At 42.6% G+C, this 20,191-nt stretch overlaps 1 protein-coding gene and 1 long non-coding RNA gene across 51 annotated transcripts in view; one reads left to right on the top strand and one right to left on the bottom strand.

The window, feature by feature from the left end:
* Positions 1-15,174, top strand: part of IGFN1 (immunoglobulin like and fibronectin type III domain containing 1) — a 45,749-nt gene extending 30,575 nt beyond the window's left edge. For all 50 annotated transcript variants that reach the window (XM_079978744.1, XM_079978740.1, XM_079978733.1 and 47 more), the window contains 10 exons: positions 1,045-1,341; positions 2,639-2,938; positions 3,146-3,319; positions 4,369-4,497; positions 5,329-5,631; positions 6,813-6,901; positions 7,917-8,112; positions 9,200-9,499; positions 10,308-10,634; positions 11,756-15,174. In XM_079978744.1, coding sequence (XP_079834870.1) covers positions 1,045-1,341; positions 2,639-2,938; positions 3,146-3,319; positions 4,369-4,497; positions 5,329-5,631; positions 6,813-6,901; positions 7,917-8,112; positions 9,200-9,499; positions 10,308-10,634; positions 11,756-11,769 — 2,129 coding nt within the window. In that variant the 3' untranslated portion in view covers positions 11,770-15,174. The remainder of the gene's footprint in view (positions 1-1,044; positions 1,342-2,638; positions 2,939-3,145; positions 3,320-4,368; positions 4,498-5,328; positions 5,632-6,812; positions 6,902-7,916; positions 8,113-9,199; positions 9,500-10,307; positions 10,635-11,755) is intronic.
* A 350-nt stretch (positions 15,175-15,524) lies between these two features.
* On the bottom strand, positions 15,525-19,960 carry LOC307218134. Its single transcript, XR_013839810.1, has 3 exons — positions 19,841-19,960; positions 16,235-16,385; positions 15,525-15,839 (listed from the first exon to the last, which is right to left on the bottom strand). It is a non-coding gene; the product is annotated as an uncharacterized lncRNA (long non-coding RNA).
* Between the last annotated feature and the right edge of the window lie 231 nt (positions 19,961-20,191).

Below are 20,191 nucleotides of genomic sequence, written 5' to 3'. Positions count from 1 at the left end.
CATGATGAAGTCACTGAATTAACAATACGCATAAACCAGATCTCATTGTCTCAAAAGCAGAGAGAGAGAACCTTGGTCATTTCAGAATGGCTCTGCTAATCTAATCCTCCCCAGTTGCTTTGATTGCGAATTACCCTTCCTCCTTACTTCCCTACAGTGGCTCTCTATCACTTCTAGTTCTTGCCCTTTTTCTCCCATGACTTTTCCATCATTTCTATGCCACCTCTTCCCATGCCACCTGCTGTCCAAATGTTTACTTTCCCTTCCTTTTTTATTTCTCTTTCCCTCTTTGACCTCTGTACCTTCTTCCACATTGTTGTACAGCGCTTGCAGCAGCTCTGTAATCTTGACTCACTTAGATACCTTCTGAGATTTCACATTTTTAACACTTAAAAAAAATAATCAGACTAGGCTCGTTGCTTGCTATTCCTCTGTTTCTTTACTCCCTACATTACAGTTGCAGTGCTTCCTGCTACCTGTCACTTAGCTTCTGACCCTGTTCCCCATCCCTGGGATCTATTACAGTTTGTTTGTATGTCCTCTGTGTGAAGACGGCATCACTTGTACTAAGCACACTATCAGCAGTAAAACAACATCAAATACTTGGATTTGTGACAAATGACTTTCGTTGTCAGTAAGTTTTCAGTGAGGTGCACTTTGAAAGAGTAAGAATTCTGTGAATTCTGAGGTAGTGGTTAAGAGTGGTAGACTTGTAATCTGGCGAACCAGGTTCACGTACCCGCTCCTCCACATGCAGCTGCTGGGTGACCTTGGGCTAGTCACACTTCTCTGAAGTCTCTCAGCCCCACTCACCTCACAGAGTGTTTGTTGTGGGGGAGGAAGGGAAAGGAGAATGTTAACCACTTTGAGACTCCTTCGGGTAGTGATAAAGTGGGATATCAAATCCAAACTCTTCTTCTTCTTCATTGGCAAAATATTAGGCATCACTATTTCCTGTGGGCTCGTGGGTTATTTAAAAGAATAATAAGCGCAGAGCATCCATATATTGGGGCTAATTCATATACCTCTTATTTCTATGTGCAGACCCTCCAAATGTTGACTCTGCTCTTCTGGAAAAACTGAAGAAGGAACCTATAGTAGTAAAGGCAGGAAAGAATGCCATAGTGAAGATCCCATTTGAAGGCCGGAAGCCAGTCAGATCAACTTGGCTAAAGGATGAAGGGGAACTTCTGGATGATGCCAGGATCAGCACTGACTATTCAGACAACTTCACCCGGCTCTCCATATCCAGTGCTAATCGGAAGGACTGTGGTGATTATAAAGTGAAACTGAAGAATGAGAGTGGAAGCACTGAAGCTACTCTCAAGCTGGTAGTTCTAGGTGAGAGACCCCAAGTATTTTAGCGATAAGGCATAAGACAACTTTATGGGGGCCTTTAAGGCCTGCATGTGGTGTCACACATTTGGAAGCTGAAGCATAGAGAGCATATTTTTTGGTAAAGGTAAAGGGCCCCCTGACCATTAGGTCCAGTCGCAGACGACTCTGGGGTTGTGGCACACATCTTGCTTTACTGGCCAAGGGAGCTGGCATACAGTTTCCGGGTCATGTGGCCACTTCTGGCGAACCAGAGCAGTGCACGGAAACACCATTTACCTTCCCGCCAGAACGGTACCTATTTATCTACTTGCACTTTGATGTGCTTTCGAACTGCTAAGTTGTCAGGAGCTGGGACCGAGCAATGGGAGCTCACCCCGTCATGGGGATTTGAACCGCTGACCTTCTGATCGGCAAGCCCTAGGCTCTGTAGTTTAGACCACAGCACCACCCGCATCCCTATTTATTGGTACATTGTGTCTATAAGCAGGTAGTTGCAGCGCAGGGCATGCACCAATTTTGATTAAGGTTGAAGACAGACACACACACACACACACACAGAGAGAGAGAGAGAGAGAGAGAGAGAGGTTGCTCATAGCACAGAAAGTGCCTTTTGATAATAAAGCTTGTCTCTAGCATATCAGAAAATAAAACATTTTTGCCCCTCCCTGCTTGCTCTCTTGCTTGATTATTACTGCTGCCTCCTCCTGTTGGAAATCACAGTGCCTACTGCAGGTTCGTTGAGATGGAAGCAGCCCAGCATCCTCCCGTTCAAGCACCTTGGCTGCAGAGCACTCCATTTCCCGTGTGAAACCAGAAGCAGTAGCAGCAGTAATGTGTGGACAGGGACAAGAACGATATATTAACATTAGTATGCTACTGATAAATAGTATTTAAAAAAGTGCTGACAGATCATTTTTCTAGCACTGCATAAGAAGAGCCTTGCTGGATCAGATTTGTTATCCCACTTCCCACAGTGGCCAGCTAGCGTCAGGTACCTCTGGGAAGCTCAGAAGCAGGACATGAGGGCAATAACCCTCTCCTAGTTTTGTTTCCCAGGAACTGGTATTCAGAGGCATGCTACCTATCATCCCGGAAGTAAGATATAGCCATCACGCAAACTAGAAGTCATTGTGAGCTCTCTTTTGATATTGCATCTGTCTCAACCTAAAACTTCTATCCACAAAACGTGAATCCTTGCATTGATCTTGTCCACTTAACTCAAAAGATATGGCAACCATGCCAATACCAAGCACACACAAAAGACCTTTTTCCATAAGCTCTGTTTTGCTCCTCCATGCAGATAAGCCTCAACCACCAATGGGACCCATCGAAGTTGTGGACTGCTCCACAAATAGTATAACTATCCAGTGGAAGCCCCCCAAAGACGATGGTGGCAAACCAATCCAGAATTATATTATCGAGAGGCAGCAGGTTGGCAGAAAGACCTGGGTGACCTTGGGGAAGACCGATGGAAGCAGCACTGTCTTCACCACCAACAAAGTGGAACATGACAAAAGTTATTACTTCAAAGTGAGAGCAGTGAATGCCGAAGGTACCAGTGAGGCACTGGAATCTGATGAAGTGATGGCTGCTACCAAAGGTAACAGGGACCCTTCTGCATGTTTGTTTGTCAGCTTGCCATGCCAACATTCAACATCCCATCAGATCCCCAATGATGTGTAACTAAATTGCATGGACATCTGCTAGTGGTACTTGTTAGCTGAATTAGAAATTATGGTTAGAAATTATTCTTGTCTTAACAGGCAGTATAAATGTTTAAATAATGAGCAACTGCATGTCCCCCCAGCATTTCCTGGTCCTCCTGCTCCTCCCAAAATTGTCAGTACCAGCAAGGGTGCTGTCACACTCTCATGGGCCGCACCACATAAGACCGGCAACTCCCGCATCTTGGGCTACAGTGTTGAGAAGTGCAAGAAGGGCAGCAACAGCTGGACACCTGTCACTGATGTGCCAATTACAGGTAAGCAGTCATAGAGCAAAGTCGCTAAAGGGCATTACAATAGGAACTGGAACACTGAGATGTATTCTTAGGTTGCCAATTTAGGTCTGGTAAAGCATAATGGTGACTTATGAAAGCGATGAATAAGTAAAAATGAGTATATGTGTTATGGAAAATAAGGCACTGGTCTTCATGCTTTTAGGATGATGCTGTAGAAACTATTTTAAAATATATTTGCAGGGTTATAATAAGCCCTTTTCTGCTGACAATTTATGGTGTCTCAAATAGCTGCTTGATTTTATTCTAATTTTATGAACTGTTTTGCATTTTAAATGTTTTGTTCATTGCCTTGTGAAGGCTTTTAACCTCCTGCCTAAAATACGTTACTAAATTAAGTAACCTTGCTCACCGGATAGTTTTGTTGATTAGAATTCCCTTCTGAACTTAACCACAAATGTTCTCATCAATCTCTGTACCTATTTCCTTTTTCTATAGTAGGGGAAATAATTAGGTAAATTAGTTAGAAGAATGTACTGTAGGTTAAGGTCTCTTTATTATCCTTGCTCTCAGTAATGCAAACACAAAGCCAAGGTTGACTGACTCCATATTGTGGCGTCACCATGCTCACTATATGATTTCCTGAATGGATTTGGGATCGTTATTATTATTTTTAATTTCTATGTCTCCATCCAAGGATCATAGGGCCGTTTGCAATATAAAAACACAAGAATGCATACCATAGTAACAAATAAAAACAATCCCACCCTCTCAACACACAGTTAAAAAAAAACCCATAGATGACTGTTGTTGGCAGCTTCATTGTCTCCTAAGTGCAGGACAGCTCAGTCAGTACATAATGCGACTTTATTTCAGGATTGTGGGTTCGAGCCCCACATAGGGGAAAAGATCCCTGCATCCTAGGCGGTTGGACTAGATGACCCTCATAGTTCCCTCCAATTCTATGACCTCTCTTCTTTATCTTAAGTGGGACTTAGAGCAGACAGCCCTTTAAACAGAAGTCTCTTTCTAAGCAGGATAATTATTTCTCATTATGTTATTAAATTCCGCAGATAGGAAGTACACAGTGACTGACCTGAAGGAGGGTCTGCTGTATGAATTCCGTGTGGCTGCCATTAATGCTGCAGGGGCGGGTGACGTTAGTGCGCCGTCGGAAGCTGCTTTTGCTCGGGATCCCATGAGTAAGTGATTCAGTCTATCCTACTGGGCATGGCACAGGAAAACCAGAGGTGGGGAAGGTGGGGAGAGAGAGAGAGGAGTTGTACAAAATGCTTCAATGTGTTCATCCACTCAACAAATTGTTTGCCGAGTGCCATCATTCACATTTAAATTGGGATATGGGTTTCAGGCAGTGGTACTCAATTACCCCTCTCGGTAATGGAAAATGTGCCCCTTTGCTTGAGAAAAGCCCAAATGACAGCAGTAATCACTAGCTCCACAATTGCTAGGAAATGGCCATGAGTAAATGCATGGAGAGTGGACACAGCAGGCCAAATAATGACATTTCTAATTGTTATAAAAACTGTATGGGTTCCAATCAGACATGGCCAGCAGGGTGAGGTAGTTGCCTGGCAGTGATGTCACTGTAGCTCCCTATGATGGGGCCAGGACAGCAACAATGCAGCCAAGACCTAGCATTTCTGCTGGTGCCCCTGCCCCAATTTTGCCACCACCCTGCCCATTCTCTGTACTCTCAAGATAAGCAGCAGTACCGCTGCAGGGAGAACAAGCCACTCTTGATGCCGGTATATAAATATATATTTGATACACAAATTCTACTGTCTGTTACAGAATGCATGGTATAGAATTTCCAGTGAACTGGGTACAGGGTAGGGAATGATTGCCAGAGTTACCAGAAAGAGGGCTGGGGTTTGTCATGACATTATGCTTCTGCACTAACATGTTACAAAAAGTAAGGGAGCAAAGATAAACCAAGGGAGGCAGAATTGAACAACAAGGACAAAATAAACTGATTGGAATTTTGAAATGCCAGTCTATCCTCCCCTTTCCAGAACCACCAGGTGCAGTGAGAGATCTTAAAGTGATCAGTACTGACTACTGCAGCATCTCTTTGTCATGGACGAAGCCAGAAGCAGAGGAAGAAAGTCATGCCAAAGGCTACATTATAGAGATGCGGCACACTGACACTCTGAAGTGGACCCAGTGTAATTCCATCCCAATCCCAATGACTACATACACAGTTAGAGGGCTAAAAGCCAGGGAGATGTACTTCCTACGAGTGAGAGCAGTCAATGATGGTGGTTTTGGCGAGCCCGTCGAACTGGACACTTGTGTCCAAGCTGTACCTCCCACAGGTGAGTCATAATGTCCAGCTTTCGCTTTGGTAATTGATGGTAAACAGAGACTAAAATCTGTAGGACTTCCCCATGGAGTAGAAGACTAGGAACAGGGAAAAGCAGTGGAGAATGAACCATAGGGAATAGATGGCAGATTGAGGAAGAGCTGCATGGTGAAATGCTAGAGGGATGGCCAGGGAAACAGGGGGTGTGAATTTGAGGAAATGACCCTAGCAGCAACTTGAGAGGGTATACAGTGGTACCTCGGTTTTCGAATGTCTCAGAAGTCGAACATTTCGGTTTTTGAATGCCAAAAACCCAGAAGTAACTGCTTTGGTTTTTGAACCATCATCGGAAGCCAAACGTGCCACACGGCTTCCGTATTGAGTTTTCCAGACGGAAATGCTTCCAGAAATGCATGCTTCAGTTTTCAAACGTTTTGGAAGTCGAATGGTCTTCCGGAATGGATTATGTTCGAAAACCGAGGTACCACTGTACTATAAACAGAAACCAAAAGCTGTAATAGGGGTGGAGACATGCTGAGGAACTGCTGAGATTATCAGAATGAACATGAAGCCCAAAGAAAAAAAGAAAGCTGAGCACCAAAAGATGTTATTGCATCCAACCTGGTGTGGTGAGGACTGGGGAGTGACGGTTCATAGGGACATAGGAAGCTACTTTATACTGTCTCAGACCATGGATCTATCTAGCTCAGTATTGTCTCCACTGATTGGCAGTCTTGGATGGGTTTCTCTCCCATCGCTATCTGGAGGTGCTGGGGACTGAACCTGGGACCTTCTGTATGCAAAGCAGAAGCTCTGCTCCTGAACTGCAGCTCTTCCTGCATTTCATGAAAAGAGAAACTGAAGGAGACTACCTGAGAAAGCTTGGATCGAGCTTCATGCCTAAGGAGTCCATTGCTGGTGGCTGAATCAAATTGTGGCGAAAAGACACAACCCTCCAATATTTGGCAGGTGCAAATAAATCATACCTTTAAAGTAACTCAAGAATCAGTTGTTAAATCACTTGTAGAAGCTGATCCTGCTGTCATAGAAACAAAATTCTCAGGTCGAGTAGGGCTTCTCAAAAGTACTTGCAGTGGATGGTGTTACTAGGCATTCAATATTTTTGCAAAGTGCCAAACATATTGCATAATCCAAGGTGAAGTCTTTAACTTACGTATTTTTTCCCCATTTTAGTTCCTCCCAAACTCTTGGTAAAGGACACCACCAAAAGCTTCATGATTGTAAAAGCAGGGGATGCCATTCGTGTACGCATTCCCTTTGAAGTAAGTATAGCCTTTCTGAGAAGTGCAGCATTCACAAAATCCATTCCCATGACTTTTTTTTTTGTCAAAAACCTAAGAGCACGATGCATTCTAGATTTTGCTAAACAAACATGGACCATTGTGTGTGTGTGTGTGTGTGTGTGTGTGTGTGTGTGACTTTACAGTCATCTTTTCATAAATATATAGCTTACACATTCATTCAAGGGGGGTAGTATTCAAGTTGTAAGAAACAAGAGATACAGTTTATTGCATCTTTCTTTTTTATTTTGTGTGCCAGAAATATGTAATATAACACTGTATAATATATTCTATGTCTATGTGTTGTCCACTGCTTTGAGATTCTTACTACTAGATGGACAGTAGCTTCATTATGAAATGATGAGTTTGTGCAGCCCTTGGTATGGCAGATAAAGTAGTCTCTGAAAATACAGAAGTTGTCCATCGCTGTCCCATGTATACAGTATTTTGTTACTCAGTGCTTTTACTTTTTTCAGCTGGAGCGCAGTTCCGGCACCTTTCATCCCCCCCCCCCAGCGCTTCTTCCCTTTACGTACTTCTGAGAAGCCCAAAATGAACATTTCAAGTCAAAACAGAAGCTGAAAAATAGGGATAATGGCTCAGGCTGTTTCTCATCTATGTCATGTTTGCATGTGTTTGTTCATAAATCTGTTTCCTCCCATTCTCCCATTGATTTGTTTTTTTTTAATCGACATGAAAATTCACATCTTAAATACATATTTAAATTTGTATATTTGAATGCATTTTCTCACACAATGCATGTTTCTAGATGTATTTTATCTCAAAATATCCATTTCAAATGGATTTTGATACATTTCTGAGCCAAAAAGTGCATTGCAAAATTCAGTTTAGCACAAAATCTGAAAAATAACTATGTTCTGACCTGCACATTAGTCCAGGAGGTTTGTGTCTGGATAGTTTATACCAGAATTTGCAAAAACTGAATTCTTCCACAGCCCAGTTACAAAAGTTTTACTATCTCTTTTCTGTTCACCAGGCTTCCCCACCTCTTGAAGTGGTTTGGCTAAAGGATGGTCTTACTCTGCCCGCAAAAGCCACAATAGCTACTAGAGAAGGCCTGAGCCAACTCATCATCCCAGGAGCTGACTTTTCTGACAGTGGCCATTATAGCATCACCCTCCAAACTGAGCGTGGAAATAAAGAGACTTTCAGCTTCCTAGTTCAAGTTCTAGGTAAAGGCCATGCAAGGCATTTCCAACTGCGCAATCTGCATTCGAATTCCCCTTTTTGGAAAATTTTATCAATACCATACTCTCTATAATCCTTCAGCTAGACAGGTGTCTATTGTCCATGAGGGGAGGTACAGCCCATGGGGGCATTGAAAGGTCACAAGTCAGCATATTTAGCAATGCCAAAAAAGGACCATGGATCACATGTCATAGGAGTCCTTTACGGGCAACTGTCAGCAATGGAATAAGACACCAGCTGCAAGCATCACAGTCTGTCAGCCCCTCCATTTACAGTTTACAAAAATGGCTGTACCAACTGTCAACGGGCATTTCTGTCTTGGAGACAAAGAGGGTGAAAGCTGGCTTCCTTCCACAAGCAAGCTCCAAGCTAGTGTTGCCTGGCTTTTATTCCTTTTAAATGAAATGCTGAGCCCTCCTTACCTCTGCAGCTCAGGGTGGGCAGCATATTAAGACTAACAATAGTATTGTGAAAACCTTGAGGTAATTATATGCCTCACTTTTAACGAAGCTGACCATTAACTATCAACAACAACAGCAGCAGCAAAAAGATGGCAGTAGCTGGCTGTAGCCAATAGTTTAGGTCATCTGAAGGTACCGTAGTTTGTCAGCAGGACTACATAGGCAAACTGGCCTGGAAAAAACTAGGATAGATTTGGACAGATTTCAGGCTTGCGGAATCTCCTTTAGTTTTTTGGGTTTTTTTACTAGAATCCAAACTAGAGCCTGGTGTAAAAGACATGCAATACTTCAAGGAAAGAACTTTAAGCTCAGGAATTTATTTTGAGCACCAGAACTGAATGGACTTTACAGTCCATCAATACAAAAACGAGTTCTTGGTTACCCACGTCAGTCCACTTTATCCATTTCAGCAGTATAATTGCAGAGGATATCAAATGAGGTTCACAATACACATTTTTCTTCACTTAACTGTATCAGGGATGGCCATCAGCATGAGTGACTAAATTCTATGGGCATGATTTCCTCTTTTCAATACTATTGTACCTTATTATACCACACCATCTTAAAATTCTGGCTCTGCCTTCTGATTTTATTTATTTTCACTTTGCAGATGTCCCAGAATCTCCTGGTCCTATACAGCTAATTGAGAAGGTCCCTGACACGGTGACTCTGATTTGGGAGCCCTCACCAACAGAGAAGAGAGAAGGCACCCTGAATTATATGGTCATGAGACGTGACTCCTACAAAGGATCTTGGCAACTGGTGTCTGACCTGATTTACACCAACAAGTGCACTGTCTCAAATTTTGTCCCAGGCCGGGAATACTACTTCAGAGTTCAGGCAAAGAATTGCATGGGAATCAGTGAGCCCTCTGAAACAGTGCAACCCTGGATCATCCACAGGGAAAAGGGTAAACAGGCTTTGAAAGTAAACCACTACTTGTTGGTTCACTCTCTGTGTATTCACTGTATCATATAAATAAATAAAATGATGCTTTGAAGCATTTGAAGCTTTTTCTAGACAAAGAGGTGCCAGAACTCACCTTGTTCTCGTATAATGGCAATGGCACTCACCTGAGAAGTGCCAGAAATTGTTTCCAGTGAGTTCCCAATGAAAAAAATAAGCCCTGCTTTGAAGGCAGAAACTCTCAGTTTCAATCTCTGACATATTAGGGCTGGCAATGACTCTTGTCTGAAACTCCAGAACCAGCATTTTTCACTCCAGATGTTTCAGACTCTCAGTCCCATCAGCCCCATCCAGCATGTCCACTGGCCAGGAATAATGGCAGTTGTAGACCACAATATCTGGAGGGCACCAAGTTGGCTATTCCTGCTCTAGAGAGCTACTGCAAGGCAATGGAGACAATATGGAACTAGATGGAACAATGACCTGTCCCAGTATTAGGCAGCTTTCTAAGTTGCTATACACTAAAGCCAAATGGAAAGGTTCAGACGTAAACTGTAGGCATGGTCAAATAATGGCATCTCCATATGTCTGAGGTCATTTGGGAGAGTTTCTGGTCATGGTGTTCTGCGTACCATGCAGAAAGTGTCAACAAACTTGTTGAATTTTTATTGGTAGAACCTCAGAACTTTGCCAAAGAAACTACTGCATCCTCACTGTTTTTAGCCAATATTGCCAGTTGCATATGAGACATGAATGTTAAGTATACTGTGTGATGGTCATTCCCTTAACTCAACATTTTGTGCATCTTACAGGTAAATTTGCAGTCAGAAGCCCAAAATACAAGGGGATCAACCAAAGTCAGCCTCCAAGATTCCTTGTCCCATTGAAACCTCATGTGGTAACTCTAGGATTTGACTGTCACATGAGTTGTGCTGTGACTGGATATCCAGTCCCTCAAGTAATGTGGTATAAAGATGGCAAGAATATCTCTCAGGATCCTACCTTCTTCAGCAAAAATGACTTTGGGGTCTGCTCTCTTGTGATCCTAGGAGTCACAGCATCAGATGGAGGCCAGTACAAGGTGGTGGCCATCAATGAACTAGGCCAAGCAGTCAGCAAAGCTGAAGTCACCATAAAAGGTAAAGACTAAAGAGTGGGTGGGGTGTGGCATGCTTAGCCCATATCCCAGTCACTCGGTATACCTCCATGAAGCAAATAAGCATTTAATGTCTGGCCTTAGGGCATTTTGCCACCCTATATATTGGTACTGTATATTATTGGTCCAAACTAGAGCCCTTCCCTGATTTCAGCTATTAATTCTATGGTGGCAATACTTTTTAAGGTGTGGACAGGGTGTTTAAAAGCACCCTGGCAAATCCTGACCCAACAACAGGAAACTATCCAGCTTCAGCAATTAGTTTTGTTCAATTGCTGTTCTGTCTCTGCTTGGTTGATTGCCTCACAGTGAAACTTCCCATGAGACAAAAGGTCCTTTGATGAGAGCCTGTGACCTTCTCTCATCATGAGTCTTTCTGAGAATTGTGCCACAGTCCTGCAGAAATTAGATTTCACCCAATAATAGCAGAAGATGGGGAGTGGATGACAGCTGAGACTAGAACATAAGTAGGAAATTGGAAGATTTTTCAAACCAAGACATGAAGGTCACAATGGGCACCATTCCAATGAAGCCATTGTGTGAGCAGAACAACCTCCACCTAGGCAACAGCACTTCCCCTCCCTCTCCTCCCCCATATGCCCCCATTACCTCCTAAATCTGCTCAGGGGCTACTCCAACTCTCCAAAGCATTTAAGGTGAGGTTGCATTCAGGAAAGGGAAGTGACTTCATTGGATTCAATGCAGTGTTTTCTTTCTTCATTCTGTGCCTTCATGGTTCCTTTTGACTTCCCCCAATAATCAGACTGTTCTTTTGGTTGCTTACAGCTACAAAATACAAGATAAAGTTCCTGCACCTGCAAGTCAATAATGCATGGAATAGTCTTCATATACTTGTGCCCCTCCCCAACCCCATACATACCAAACGTATTTGCTTGTGTATGTGTCCTAATTCCTAGGATGATCAGGGTACATGTCTTATGTTAAGGCAATTTATAGGCTACATCCTATTTTTTAAAGAACAAATCAGTGGACTTTAACTAATCTATGCAATTCCTTTCTGTGCACTTTCCACTTTTAATCATATAAAATCTAGAAATGTCAAGTGATATGTCTCTTTCTCTCTCCTCTTTTTTCCTGTGGAAGAACCTGCTTTTTAGAATGGCCTGCATGGAACCAGCTTTGCACCGTCTGTGGCGTGACAACGTTTTCCTGTAAGACAGACACCATTACTGAAAAATACATATTTACTGTTCTGTTAAGCAGCCTGAAGATTCTATCTGGTGAGGCAAGTGAGGTCAAATCAGCAACTGTTCTTTTCCTTACAGTTTTCCATAACAGGAAAGCCCTTTGAAAACATGTATGCAATTCTGTCCAATGGTCCTTCAAAGAGCAGAATCCCAGTATACTTATCTGAGACTTTAATGGAAGTAAATGGAAATATGATAACTTTAATGGAAGTAAAGTTGTTGTGAGCCACCACAGTCATCATCTTCACAATGAATTTATTGGTCTTTAAGGTACCACAGGACTTTCTGTTTTGTTTCTGCTGCATCTGGCTAACATGGCTACCCCTCTGAAAGTCATGACAAGGAAAGATAGTCCTGAAATAATAATAGATTTTATATTCATATCCATTGGGCTGTAGCTGAGATGGTTTATTTGTAGGATAAAGATATTGTGAGAGAAAATACTTGGAACCAGCTCCATGGCAAATGAATTTCAAATAGCTTGGCTATGCCCACAGTGGCTGTATTAGAACATGAGCTTTATGAATGTATTGGGAGTAGAAGAGTTTATAACTAGTTGGGATCCTTCTGTCAAGAACACCAAATTTTATGTATGAGATGTCTTACTAATTTCAAACATCATTTGGGTTTTAACCAACTCCAATTTTAGAAAACTTAACAAAGAATTGAAGTGGGACAATGCCACCTATTCAGTATTCAAAGGATTGAAGATGGATGCTTGAACAAGATTAGTTTAACCTTGAAACAGAAAAGTTTGTTTTAAGATAAGTTTTTTTCCTGGGCCTACAGCAATTGCCTCATCAACAAGAATCAAAGCAAGACTATACTTTTGTGTTTGCTCAACCCTGAGTTTCAGCCTCATACTTTTCAAAATGTCTCAATGAAATGAGGCCCTCTGCCAAAGATATCTGCCCTCTGTGTTTTTCACTTACGCTATGAAAAATAGCTTGCTATTATTTATTTTTTTAAAGTATTCAGTTAACAGTTTCCTAATCAAGAACAGCAAAAGATGTTTAGTAAGGCAATATAAGGAAAGTCCAGAAAATGTCAAATGCAAATATAAATATAAGTCAAATGCAAGTTCAGCAGCAGATGGACTCTTTAGCAAAAATATTGTAGTGAGAGATTTAACTGACATGTCACAAGACATCTCTAGGGAATAATATCCAAATCTTTGTCTGCACTCAGAATTAACCAAGGACATATCTGTTGCTGAATTTCTACCAGTCTCCAAGACAGAATTTCCATTGTTTTAGTGGATTTTCTATGAGATGTCAGAATCCATCAAAGTCTAGTGAAAGCACACTGAATGATTGATGTTCGAAAAGCAGATATGAGGTGATGAATATACACAGGTATCACACTGGATCCTTAATGCTAATTGTATTGCTAATATTGGATCGCCTGGGTGGGGCAGGGAGAAGGCAGGGGGGCTATTGTGGCCTTAGACCATTGCCGTCTTGTGTGCAAGAGTCTGTGTGCAAGGTTTTCATTTGTTTCAGCATTTTCCCTACCAAGGAACTGCACTTTATGGGCCAAAGGCAAGTGAAAACTTAATACTGAACCTGAATAAACATGACCTAAATAAACGACCAGCATCATCAGAAACCTTTGAAGCTGAATCAAACTGCTGTATCATCTTTTCTAGCCCTGTACTGAGTACTTGGACTGTCAGCAGTCCTCATGGAGGGAGGGATCTTTCCCAACACAACTACCTAAACCCCTTTAACTGGAGATCTCAAGGAGTGAACTTGGGACCCTATAAACCACTAAGCTATGGTCCTTCTTGATAATAGTTACCACATTGACGCAAATATAGGCTGCACACATATTTCATACAAGCCAGGGGTTTTTTTTGGGGGGGAGCAGTGTGGACCATAGGTGGGTCAATATGGTATTGCACCAAAGCCTGAGTGTCTCAGTGCTGCTTCTCTGCCCATTATGCCCATTCAGGGTATTAGTACATTAGTTTATCAGCTCATCGTTGTTGTATCTGAGCACTTCAGTTTCACTAACAGAACTAAAACATGCAGACTTCCAAGTGTTTTTAGAAAAGGTAGGACTGATTATAAATATTCCTGCTTCAAAACGTAACCCAGGCTGTGTTATTATTTTGATTCCAAGGGTCTCAAGGTGTCACATCAGTACAACAAAAGTATGCAAAATACATGCAGTAAATTCAAACTGACCAAAAGGCAGTCATGTATCTGAAAAGTTAAAACATCCAACCTTCGGCATCCCTAGCAGAGCTGTAACCAGGAAGGAAAAGAATCCAAATTTCCCCACTAGGGGGACTCATTCAGTGCAGTAATACTGGCTACATGCAGCAGCCAGAAACTGGCGTTTCTGATGTTAGTTGTTTTCTCTCACTGAAAAAATGAGTAAGGCATGACAGTGGTTTGCTTCTCCTGTTCAGTTTTTTTTTTTTTAAGTGGGAGGGGAAAGCCTGTTCCTGGATGCATAAACAGATGAAAAACTTCAGCTAAGGCACCAATTATTATTTTTTAAAAAAATCAGATGTACACTGTAACCAACATTAGATGGTCATAATAAAGTTTTTGTAAGACTGGAATCAACATGAAATGTCAAAACTGACTTCAATAAACTTGGTGTGAAACTGACTTCAATAAACTTGGTATGGGGAAGAAAAAGTATATGGTTCAGATCATAAGCAAATGTCTTTTCTCGTGGAGACTTTCTTGTCTTTAAATTATTAACCAGTGGATGTGAATGACAAAAATGCAAGGACGCTGGTGCGGGTGTTAGCAAAAACAGGAAGGGATGAACTCAGGCTACATCTGCACATCTACTACATTACAGCCTGTGGTTTTCAATGTTTAGTGTTTCTGCAACATAACACAGGCACACACGTGTAGAAGTCATTTCCACCCATTTTGTTTAATAAAAATACCACAATTACGCTTCTGGAGCAGCTGCAGGTGTTCTTTTTGTTGTGATAGTATTGATGAGCATGCTATCAGAAATTAATACCCCTTAACAAGCAAATTTGCATTATATCATGTCTGTCTCTGTGGGTTTGGTGTAGCAGAAGTATGTGCAAATTGGTCACATTGCTGGCAGCAGTATCCACACAGTTCCACAGGGAGCAGTCATTTTTTTGCTAAAAGTGTGAAGGCTATGTACTAGGACTACTGTCTTTCTCAGAGATGAAAAATTTAAATGCCTTAGCCATTGATTATACACTGGCTAACTTGTTGCCTGTTGTTTGCATGTCAATTCATTTAATTAAATGACAATTTACCCATTTTAACTTGACCAGCAATGAGCCACAGCAATAAAAATCAACCAAATGTGTTTGTGCTTATTACTTACCCTGCTCTGACAGAATGTGGTCCTTCTCATCTTTCAAAGAGGAATGGAAAAGCTCCCTTTTTATCACTCACCCAAACTGGCCAGTGCAGTAGTGGTAAATTCTAAAGTGCAGGAGCTGCTCCCATAGCCAAAAAAGGAGTCCAAAATGCAGACACCTTTGTGGATTCCACACAGAGAGTGGAGGGGGAGTATATAGTATAATACCCAATTTAAAAGGGTCAGTAAAACTATAACCCTGTGCAAAATTTCCCGAGAGAGTAAGCTCCGTTAAACTCAGTGGTGCTTACTTCTGACTGCATAGGCTCAATTTGCAAAATACACTGAAAATATCCAGCCAATTAAACTGCAACTTTTAACATTTAGTTAGAAAGGCAAATAGTCTTGCAAAAATAGCCTTGCTGGAGTGAAGTCAGAACTCTGACTAAGAAATGCATGTATTTTATGCATTCCCCCTTATGCATGCAGTTGGGTTTCACCACAGATTCCCAATAACTGAGCCTTTAGGAGGCAAAGACAGGTTTGCCACCATGGAATATGCAAAATGGTCCTTTACACCAGCTTCAGTCTATATAAGCGGGATCAAATGTAACATTTGCTATGTTGTACAAAATTTTCAGTAAATGATCTTAATATTCCCATTTGCAAATCTGTAAAGTTATGGTTTTTGTGGGACGCAGGTGGCGCTGTGGGTAAAAGCCTCAGCGCCTAGGGCTTGCCGATCGAAAGGTCGGCGGTTCGAATCCCTGCGGCGGGGTGCGCTCCCGCTGCTCGGTCCCAGCGCCTGCCAACCTAGCAGTTCGAAAGCACCTCCGGGTGCAAGTAGATAAATAGGGACCGCTTACCAGCGGGAAGGTAAATGGCGTTTCCGTGTGCGGCTCTGGCTCTGGCTCTGGCTCTGGCCAGAGCAGCGATGTCATGCTGGCCACGTGACCCGGAAGTGTCTCCGGACAGCGCTGGCCCCTGGCCTCTTAAGTGAGATGGGCGCACAACCCCAGAGTCTGTCAAGACTGGCCCGTACGGGCAGGGGTACCTTTACCTTTACCTTTAAAGTTATGGTTTAAAGAGAGAACATACCTGCTCCAGATCTATGTCAGGTCATTTCCCTTTATACTGGAGAGCCTCCACACAACCATATGACCATTTCAGCTTCTTAAAAGCCATGAAAGGTAGCAGCTGCTCTGGTCTGGGGTTGCCTGCATATTCAAGTTAATATTTCCAAAAGTCTTAATTCAGGATATACTACTAGATCTCCCGCAAGCGAGTCATGCAGTCAGCTTGCTTTCTGTTCTATTTTTACTCTCTCGTTTGTATAACATGAAACCAGTGCACTAATTTCTCATCTCTGTGATGTTGATGGGCAAGTGAGGACCATGAGGAAAAGATGTGCTAAACCCAGTGTTTGGACTACAGCAGTTATCCCCAACCTGGTGCCCTCCAGATGGCGTGGACTACTACAACACCCATCACCCTTGATCATAAGCCATGCTGCCCCATGTGGGTGGGAACCATAGTACAAAACACCTAAAAGGCACCAGGTTGTGAAAGGCTGGACTTGGGGTTAGTGCTTTTATTTGAGAAAAGAGAGGATTTTCAAGAAATCTAGAGATAGAACTAGGCAGTTGCTAGCTGGTTATCCAGCACAGCCACCTTGGACTGCTTAATTTCCTCATTCTTCCTAATTAATTCTCCACCCAAGATGCATCTATGAGTCCTCTAGTTTCTTCCATCCATGCAACACTGCAAGACAAAAGCCTGCTTCAGGAGCAACTCCCTTCTGACACCACTTTCCTTCCCATCTTTGATCCCATCAGCCAAAACGCTCTGCTTGATGGATACAGAACACTGCCTTTTCATCTGGCCATTCCCAAGCACTTTGCAAACAGCTAATTAAAGTTCTAATGCCAATCCTATAAAATCGGCAAGAGGTTGTGTCACAAGGCAGCCACGTGAGTTCTGTTTCACCCTGAATCAGGACATGCTCAGCCAGGCAAGAGGAAGCCAGCAGAGGAGAGAAGCAAGGAGAGAAGCAGCAGAACTCTTCCCTACAAACACTTTGGTTTGGGTGGAGAGGAAAACAATCGTTGCAGCAGTTCTCGGAACAATTCTCGCGCTCAGCTTCCACCCTAAACGGTTGGGTCTCTGAAGCTAGTTACAGAAAGCAGAGGAACACATTCTGGGAATTTCCCCAGTTCCTTTTGAAAAGGAGCACATCCTGAAAGCGAGACCAATATGTTATTCCTATGGGAGAGGGGAAAATATTGCTCTTGGCATTCATGCCAACATTCCAGCTCAGAAGCTGGGCGTTGGCTCTCATTATTGCAAACCCAGCCTTGTTTCTCTGCCCCTCCCCACACCTTTCAGCCTGTCACTACCTTGACTTGGGAGACTAGTGTGGAGGAAAGCCTGGGAATAAGGCACCTTCTTCTTCATAATCTTCAAAAAATAAAATAAAATAAATACTATGTAACTTCTCCATTTCCTACCTGCCACATTCAAATATTCTTCATGCTCCCAGACAGAACACTCTCCCTTCTATCTCCCTTCTATCTATCAAGCAGCATCTTGAGTCTCACATTGGTGGAAACCTCTCCCAGTTCTGACCTTTTGCTTACAACATCTTGGATTGTTGAAAGGAGCCGGTAGCCTTCTGCTCACGTACTGACCTGCCATGGGGCTGGGGTCAAAACTCTTCCTCTAGAAGTGTGCCCAGCCCCAGGTGGCCATGCCTGATTGGAGGATCCAGCTCCCCTGTTTCCACCAATGTGAGACTCAAGATGCTGCTTTAGAATACTAAGGACCAAAGCTATACATGAAGAGTCCACCCTGCCTGCTTGTTTATCGTTCAAATATTTTCAACACTCAGTGATATTATATGCCATAACAATATATGGTGTGATATATTATCAAGTTAGCATAATGTTAAAGTCTGATAGTCTTCCTGCAAGATACGAGTGGTGATTATATAAAAGCATGGGGTGGGGCATCTCATGCATTCCTTGCTGCAATGGGAGTTGCCTCGTTTTGTTGCTTCCTACTGGGAACATCTGCAGATGCCGCTCTAAACCAAGGAGCCTAGGCTGGTAAAATGTCTTCCTGGCATCTGCTTAAAATATTTGCTGACATCAGAAAACACTCTTCCAAACCTCTGGCTTTGACTTAGGCCTTGTTATAGAGAAATGTGTGCCGTGCTTAATCGCAGGTTGTCTCAAAGCTCCCCCAAAGTCATTCTTCTCTTGGTGCTCTTGGTCATTAGTTCCCGAGGAAGGGTTCTGAATTGCAAATAAGGTGATACATTCCAGACATGGTGTAATATCTTGCAGCACCAGCTTAAAAAGAAACATCACTGCCAGTAACAGTAACTGTCAGTACAAGGATTGCTACCTAAATAAAGAGCAAAAGCCAGTCCAGCTCCTAGTCCTTTCTTTAGCCCCATATGTGTGGCTCTTGGTTTCCTACTTTAAAGTGACACATTTTTGGGGGGGAAGCCTAACTTGCCCAACTGCAAGTCATTTCACAGTTCCAGTTTGGAATAAGCATTGCGTATGCAATTTAGGCAAAATGATTGTGCTGTCCCCTACTTGGGTAGGTCATGTAAACAACCATCACAACCACCAGAACACTGATATTGCTCTGCGTAATAATTAATATTGGTTTGTTGTCTTCCACAAGCTAGGAGAAAGGGGTATACATTTTTGAATTTACAGATTTTTTAGGAATTAAATACATCCTACAACTGAGTCCTCAAAGTTGTGCATGTTTTGGACAATAAAGATAGGGCCCAAATGTTGTCAGCTCCAAGGTATCATCTGTCTTGCACAGTGGTATGAAGTCAGCGTGCCACAAAAGTGTGAGCTGGTGTGGAACCAACTTGAACCAAAGCAGCATGGCCTCATCCGGACTGTGCATTTAAAGCAGTATCATACCACTTTAAATAGCCATGATTTTCACCAAACAAATCCTGGAAACCATAGTTTACTAATGGGGTTGAGAGTTGTTAGGAAGCCTCCTATTCCCCTTACAGAGCCACAATTCTCAGAGTTCCCTGGGAAGAGGGATTGGTTGTTAACCACTCTGACAACTGAAGCTCTGTGAGGGGGATAGGGGTCTCCTAACAACTCTTAGTACCCTTCACAAACTATAGACTGTTAAAAGTGGTGTGATACTGCTTTAAATGTATGGTTGCAGATGGGGCCCATATTGGCCTTCTACCAAAATCCTATTTCCTTGCTCTCTCTGCTCCTACCAAGCTCATGACAAATTGGGTGGATGTCACAGCCACTCCTAAGTCTGACGAAAGTTTTCCTCTCGTGTTGCTTAGTGTGGCATTGAGTGGCTTTCGCTGTCATTGACTGCCTGCACGGCAAAGAGAACAAAGCCATTAGCAAAGCCTAATTTACAGGCAGCTGAGCTCAGAACATGGACGGGGCAGAATATAACATGCCAGCGCAGATGTGGCAATTCCCGAGGAGCTGCTTTCACATGACTTGTCTAATAATACCTGAAAGCCACAGAGATTTCCCAGGAGGACTGTATTGCTCAATTGCAGCGAGCAGAGGACAAGCTGCCTTTAATTTGAGAACAGAATGCTGTGGGCAAGGAAGTGAGGAGATTCCCCATAAATGTAACATAAAACAATCAAATAACAGACCTGAACGCCTTGGTTCCAGTGGAATAAAGGAAGTGACTGAGCAAGTCCTTAGATTCCCTGGGGAATGTATCAAGTAGTCTCACTGCAAGAATTCCAGCGGAGGGTATCTTTCATGGCAAGGACTGCCTCTCACATTGTTGCAAGATTATGCAAGGCACAAGCAGACATGCAGGTACTTGCTTCGCAGCAAGCAGAGAAACTGGGTTATAACCAAACGAGAAAACAATAACATAGGGTTGTAGTCTACTAACTTTTACTTAGAGTAGACACATTGATATGATTAACTTAGGTCCATTCATTTCAATGGGTCTCCTCTGAATAAAGCTTAGCTCAATACAATTCATAATATTG

This window comes from Podarcis cretensis, assembly GCF_951804945.1.
Source record: "Podarcis cretensis genome assembly, chromosome: 6".
In the NCBI taxonomy this organism is placed as follows: domain Eukaryota; kingdom Metazoa; phylum Chordata; class Lepidosauria; order Squamata; family Lacertidae; genus Podarcis; species Podarcis cretensis.
This window is presented reverse-complemented; position numbering and strand designations above follow the sequence as displayed.